The sequence below is a fragment of the Pinus tabuliformis genome, chromosome J (assembly GCF_031772625.1).
Source record: "Pinus tabuliformis cultivar Carrire ecotype Pingquan chromosome J, CPIR1, whole genome shotgun sequence".
In the NCBI taxonomy this organism is placed as follows: Eukaryota; Viridiplantae; Streptophyta; class Pinopsida; order Pinales; family Pinaceae; genus Pinus; species Pinus tabuliformis.
This window is the reverse complement of record NC_142295.1, coordinates 217,303,546-217,310,475: the sequence shown is the minus strand read 5'-3', so window position 1 is coordinate 217,310,475 and position 6,930 is coordinate 217,303,546. Positions and strand designations below refer to the sequence as shown.

Sequence of the window (6,930 nt, the reverse complement as noted above, 5' to 3'; positions counted from 1 at the left end):
CAATCTAAATTAATTACCATGATCCATATGCAAATAAAACATCCAAGTAAATAATAATCTAAAAACATATAAATTCCAATATATGCAAATAGGAAAGAAAAGCACCTTGTTTCTTTATGTGATTGACGTGAGAGTGATGCTCTTTGGTCGTCCAAGCTAGGGAGTAGAAATATTCTGACTGCAGGGTTGAAGGTATTTTGGCTAGAGTCGGCACTAAGATGACAGGCGTGTTTATCTAATTTAGGAACGTGTGTTCTCCTCTCGCTCCCCATTCATACAACCCGCTTTTCCTGAGAAACCAACTTCTAGCACAATGGACAGAGAAAATAGGCTAAAAGCTGGGAGAATATCAAGAAAAGAGCTCGTGAAAAGAAAAATGCGTTATACTGCTAGTTTGGGGGTCGAGATGATAGATGATTCATAAGACTCAATATATTGTAATCCTTAGGGTTATCCAAAGAGCTAGTGCCTCCATAAATCTCAACATACCATGATCCTTATGAAAACAAAGGTATGAATATATGTATTCCCCTACTACTAACACATTAGTTGATTGTGAAGATCCATATATAGATAGAGGCATCCACATAAATAGTAACCCCTATGACATAACAATTGATTACCGTGATCCATATACAAATAAAACATCCAAATAACTAATAACCTAAAAACACATAAATTCCAGTAATGAGCCCATAACATATAAACCCCCATATAAACGAATTATTTTAATCCATATACAAACATGAACGAAACCCCTAATTTCTTAATCATATGCCATAACGGTTGCCTTCCATTACAATAATGATGGGATGTCGAACTTAGATACTACTAGTTCCTTAGATAATAATTGCTTCTCTTGAGAGTTATTTTTAGCTATTATTTTCCCCTGTTTAATTTTCCTAAACACGCTATACTTCAATTTTTTTTACTGCACATGCCTTTTATCTATTTCTATTTAAAGGGTGGGCTGAGACCGCGGGTTATTTAGCGCGACGTTGTCGGCTTCGGAGATCGAAGATCAGAGGGGACAGAGGAGAGGAGCTTAGGCGGAGGAGGGGCGGAGAAAAGCCAAATAAAACAAAGGCGAGGCATGATGGAGCGGCGGAGAGGTAGAGGAGGAGCGGCAGTGCGACGAGCAGAGTCTCAGTAGCAGCAACAGCGCAACAAAAGCATAAGAGACTGTTCTTGTTTAGGTTTTTCACTGTCACAAGCAAAAAGCCATGGCGGCGGCAAATGTCGACGCCACCACCGTCCTTTTGAAGAACTCTCTAGAGGATCACGACCCCAATTCCTGCACTGAAAACCCTTCGACATTTGTTTCCCCGGGGGATTCGAACTCGGGACTCCATCCAGCCGAGCCGACACAGACTCCGACGCCGACGCAGGCGCAAAAGCCGGTGAGGAGGAGGAAGCGGCGAGAAGTGCATATGATCGATTCGGCGGGCGCAAACAACAACAAGAACATACGCGCGCTGAGACAGGCCGCCCGCACGGCCGCTACTTACGACGAGAATCTGATGGACCAGATCATCCAGAAGCAGTTGGGAGACGACCCGTCGGGTTCCAGGGGGGGTCGACGCAAGAAAACCTTCGACATGGCGAAGGAGGTCGACACGGAGACCATGATTGCTTATTCCGTCGGTTTCCCAGTCGATTCTTTGACAGAAGAGGAGATCGAAGCTGGCGTGGTTTCATCCATTGGGGGGCTCGAGCAGACCAATTACATAGTCGTAAGGAACCATATACTGGCACTGTGGCGCGAGAATGTGAATGTCTGGCTTCACAGGGATCATGCTATGGAATCCATCAGGAGCAGGCATAAGAGCCTGGTGAATTCTGCTTACAGTTTTTTGTTGCAGCACGGGTATATAAATTTTGGGGTTGCTGCCGCGATCAAAGGGGTTATGCCGCCGGAGGCGACGAAGGCGAATGTGATTGTGATCGGCGCGGGTTTGGCTGGTTTGGCCGCTGCGCGGCAGATGCTTCAGTCAGGATTCAAAGTCGTGGTTCTAGAGGGGCGAAAAAGGCCCGGGGGTCGGGTTTTTACCAAGAAAATGGCCGGAAATGGGTATACTGCAAGTGCTGATTTAGGGGGAAGTGTGATAACGGGGATTCACGGGAACCCAATTGGTGTTCTGGCCAGGCAATTAGGGTTTCCGCTTCATAAGGTGAGGGATAAGTGCCCGCTTTATCAACCAGACGGGAGGCCTGTTGATGGGCTTATTGATGCCAGGGTGGAGGATACCTTTAATAGGTTATTGGATAAGGCCTGCCAACTCAGACAGGCCATGGATGAGGTGGCTGTGGATGTGTCGCTGGGGACTGCTCTGGAGACTTTCAGGCAGGTCTATGGTGTGGCTGAGAAGCCTGAAGAGAGGAGGCTCCTGGATTGGCATCTCGCAAATCTTGAGTATGCGAATGCTGGATTGCTTTCGGAACTTTCGCTGGCGTTCTGGGATCAGGATGACCCTTACGAGATGGGAGGGGATCACTGCTTTGTCGCCGGGGGGAATGGCAGATTTGTGCAGGCCTTGGTGGAGAATTTGCCTATTTTCTATGACAGGACTGTTAGGGTTGTCAGGTATGGGAGTGATGGGGTGCAGGTGGTAGCTGGGGGACAGGTTTTTCAAGGGGACATGGTGCTCTGCACTGTGCCTCTTGGGGTTCTCAAGAGCGGGTCTATAAAGTTTGTGCCCGAGCTCCCTAATCGGAAGCTTGAAGCTATCAAGAGATTGGGCTTTGGATTGTTGAACAAGGTAGCATTGCTTTTCCCCACTGTGTTCTGGGGTGCTGAAATAGATACCTTTGGGCATCTATGTGATGATGCTAGCAGGAGGGGGGAATTCTTTTTGTTCTACAGCTATGCATCTGTATCAGGGGGGGCTCTTCTCATTGCCCTTGTTGCAGGGGAAGCTGCCATCAATTTTGAAAGCATGGATCCTAACGATGCTGTCGAAAGAATACTGGAGATTCTGAGGGGTATGAATCTATTATCACTTGTGTGCTTTGTGTTATTGGTTTTTTATTTATTGCAGTTTTACCTTTTGGGTCAGGTGTGGGAGATTCTCCTGAGTCAGCTTTTTGAGATATTTTTGGTGCTTTTTGGGTCAGATCTTTGACATTTGTTAAGTCAGCGTTTTTTTATGATTTAGAAAGTACATGTCCTTAACAAATGGGGCAAAACTAATGATTGATACTTTCGAGTTTACAGTTGACCAATGAGAGAAACTAATGATTGGCATCCACAGGGATATATGGTCCAAGAGGGGTGGTTGTTCCTGAACCCGTCCAAACAGTGTGTACAAGATGGGGTTCTGAACCTCTCAGTATGGGATCATATTCACATGTTGCAGTTGGGGCATCCGGTGATGACTATGATATATTAGCTGAGAGTGTGGGGGAGGGTAGGGTCTTCTTCGCTGGAGAGGCCACCAATCGGCGATACCCTGCAACTATGCATGGTGCATTCTTGAGTGGCTTGAGAGAGGCAGCAAACATCTCTAAAGTATATAATAGCCGGTCCATGCCACAGAAAACAGACAAGAGTTTATCCAAGGACAGTGAATTATCTGCAGCCCTTCTCAACGATTTGTTCAGGGAGCCTGATTTAGCATTTGGGGGATTCTCCATTCTTTTCGATCCACAATCCACTGATCTCAATTCAATGGCACTGTTGAAGGTTGCGGTGGGGGGAAATGGGAGGAAAACCGGGGATGATGCAGGATCATCAGGTCAACAACATTCTTCAGCTCCAACGAAACAACATGGTCAGATGCCATCGAAACAACTGCAACTGTACTGTTTGTTGCCTAGGCAGCAGGTGCTTGAGCTGAGTGAGGTGAGTGGGGGAGATGAAGACAGGTTAAGATATTTGTGTGAGAAATTTAGAGCAAAGTTAGTTGGCAGAAGAGGTTTAGGGGCCGTGGGAGAAGCCCTTGTTTCTTCTGTAAAGTTTGTGAGATCTTATCAAAAGAATGTCATGACTCCTGTTCCCCCATACGACTTTGGGAACAAAGGTGCCCAAGTTTAAACCTATTTTTGGTACAATTTGGAGGGTTTTGGAACCTGCAACTCTTTTGGCATATTGAGGATACAGACTCAATTTTGATTCTATTTTAGAGTTAATTTGTTCCAAAGTTGTATATAGAGGTTATTCTTTCGATCTTTCTAATGGGAAATGATGTGTACTGATTCATGGAAGGGGTTTCCATCTTTAGCACCCCTGAGAAAGGCGATTCTATTAACTCCATTGTTGAAACTTCCTTATAAGAAGTTCGAGCAATCATATCTCTTGCGTTTTGTCAATTTTACATGGCATTTGTTCACCTTCACCCACATTTGTCAGTTTTATAAGGTATTTTATCTAGCCCACATTATAATATTTTTCTTAATAATGTTGGTAGACATGGTTGTTTTTACTGGAATGATTCTCTTCATGGCAATGTTATCGCTTAACTATTTACACCATCCATCTAATAAATAGGCAGTTGAAGTCGATAAGAAGCTGAACTTAACATGTGTATTTGATGGCATGCCCTTCAAATTATACACTAGCAAGTTTAAAAATGTTGTGCAACAATGACATCAACTTACTAATGCTTATAATTTCTTTGTTTTTCTAATTGTATAGTTCACATCACGCAGGTAACTGTTGCTTCGTTTCTTATGTATCCCCTTTCTCATGTCAGGGGTGCATATCTGTTGGAGCACTAATGTCTTTGCTTGTGCTCTTCCCTGTTGGGGTTATGTCAAAGGCTCTCTGATCTTTGTTGTCCATGATGGGCAAGGTAAATGGTTTTCAGTTAATTTGATTTTTTAATTAATTATGTTGATTTGTTTGATTGACTTTTTCTTCTAATTTTTTTTCTTTTTTTGATTTGTTTAGTTTAGGCTTTTCTTTAAATTCCAAATATTTATTTTAAACATAATTTCATGTTTAATAGACACCAACATATTCATCATGGCTTGGGAAGTCCACATTGACTAACCTAAATGGCCCTAAGGACATCCTTACTCCTTACTTGATTTGGGGTTCCACTTACATCCACATCCATGCAAAACTTGTAAATCACAATCTTCTGTATTCTCGTTTACATGGTAAAAGTAAATTTTGAGCTAGAGAAGCTCAAGGTTTGAGTATAATGTCATCTTTTTCAGTAAGAGTATAATGTCATCTTTATTAAGCACTGACATGCTCATCGTGGCTTGGGAGGTCTACAAAGACGAGCTGATGGCTTGTTCAGTACCTCTTGAGGACATTTCGACTTGATTTGGAGGTGCTCCATCACATCTTTTGTTCATGGGGATAATAGTACTATGAAAAAGAGGTCAATTGCCTTTTAATTTTAAAAAATAAAAAGGGGTGACCAGAGTTGGGGAATTCAAATCGAGTTAATTTATTAATGAAAATAGTGGTAGGTAGATTTGGAATTTCAAAATGAGTAAACTTATCAATGAAAATGAAAATAGTGATAAGTAGGGTTGGAATTTCAAAATAAGTTAGTCGGGCAAATTTGAAGATTTAGATTACTTTATTATGAGCATTCAAAGTTTTAACTTATAAACTGTTTTACAAAATCTTAACTTTATTTGATGAACAAATCGCAGAGTGACAAACAATTTACCAGTCAAAATTCCATCCCTGGTGACTAGTTGAGCCCCCACTGCCGTGTGCAATGTAACTAATACATCATCTCATGGTGTAGGTGTATTTGGTTTTGTGTTGTGATTTTGATGTCACAACGAGTCTGCTGAACTCTATTAAATTGTTTTCCTCATTTTGCCATTACTATATTATGTGATGTCATTATATTGTGTTTTGTTATTTTCTAGGATGGACGTGGGGTCGATAGAAGTTTCGAAAATTATTGTTTTGTTAGGAGAATTCCTCTTTCCCCACTCCCCACTCAGAATATGGTGGAATCCTTTATGACAAAGTATATTCCTGACAGGTTGCGCATATTTTTGCGAGCTTTAAGTTTGGGATTTCTCATTATCATGTTTTCTTTGAAAAAAATTCAGCCCTCAAAAGTAAGTTATTAGTATTATGAAAGATAATCTTCTTAATAGGCATTACAAGTATAAAAGTGTCATGAATCAGCCGATACGTTCATACTAGATTTGCTAGCAGAGGAAATCGCTAACCCTGTTAGGTATGAGTGCAAAACAAGATCAAAATTTTCCAGTGCAAATGATGCTTAGCTTAAGAATTTTTGCAACTAAATTTAATTACAAAAGTGTCATGAATCAGCAGATACGTTCATACTAGATTTGTTAGCAGAGGAAATTGCTAACCCTGTTAGGTATGAGTGCAAAACAAGATCAAAATTTTCCAGTGCAAATGATGCTTAGCTTAAAAATTTTTGCAACTAAATTTAATTACAAGATTATGTGGAACCGAAATCTGGGCACGTCCTTTTCGTGACTCTTAAAGTTGTATAAACCGTGCATTGATATCCAATAAAAGGGGATTGATAGAAGTAAAAATGGTAATGCCCCATATCATAGTATTTAGTACCTCGTACCACAGTAAACACGGACATGCTATGACTTAGATTCATATGAATGAGACATTTATAATAAAAAAATTGCCATCATTTCAGATTGTTTGTCACCATTTTTCTAGGTTTTGAGGCGTAGTTTCTTGAGAATCATATGAATGAGACATTTATTAAAAAAATTATTGTTGTTAGTTTAGTGTTTTTGAAGCATGGTTTCTCAGAGGTAAGATATGTGGCTCTTTGTGGACAAAATTTATCTCCTGAAATTATTTTGTAAGAACCTAATTTTTCCTCAAAACACATTTACATTATTAGATCAAAACTAAACCCTTTACATCACTAGAAAACAAATAGCTTAACCTCAACGAGATTTTTCTGTGTCCGCTCTGGTTTTATTAACCCTCTTTTTTAACCATATGATTATAAT

At 40.9% G+C, this 6,930-nt stretch overlaps 1 protein-coding gene across 1 annotated transcript; it reads left to right on the top strand.

Annotated features, from left to right (window-relative positions):
* Window positions 1–974: 974 nt before the first annotated feature.
* On the top strand, window positions 975–4,313 carry LOC149226479 (protein FLOWERING LOCUS D-like). The gene is made up of 2 exons (XM_089377507.1): window positions 975–2,982; window positions 3,252–4,313. The coding sequence occupies exons 1-2, from the start codon at window positions 1,224–1,226 to the stop codon at window positions 4,031–4,033; spliced, it is 2,541 nt and encodes an 846-aa protein (XP_089233633.1). The 5' UTR covers window positions 975–1,223; the 3' UTR covers window positions 4,034–4,313.
* The last annotated feature ends 2,617 nt before the right edge of the window (window positions 4,314–6,930 follow it).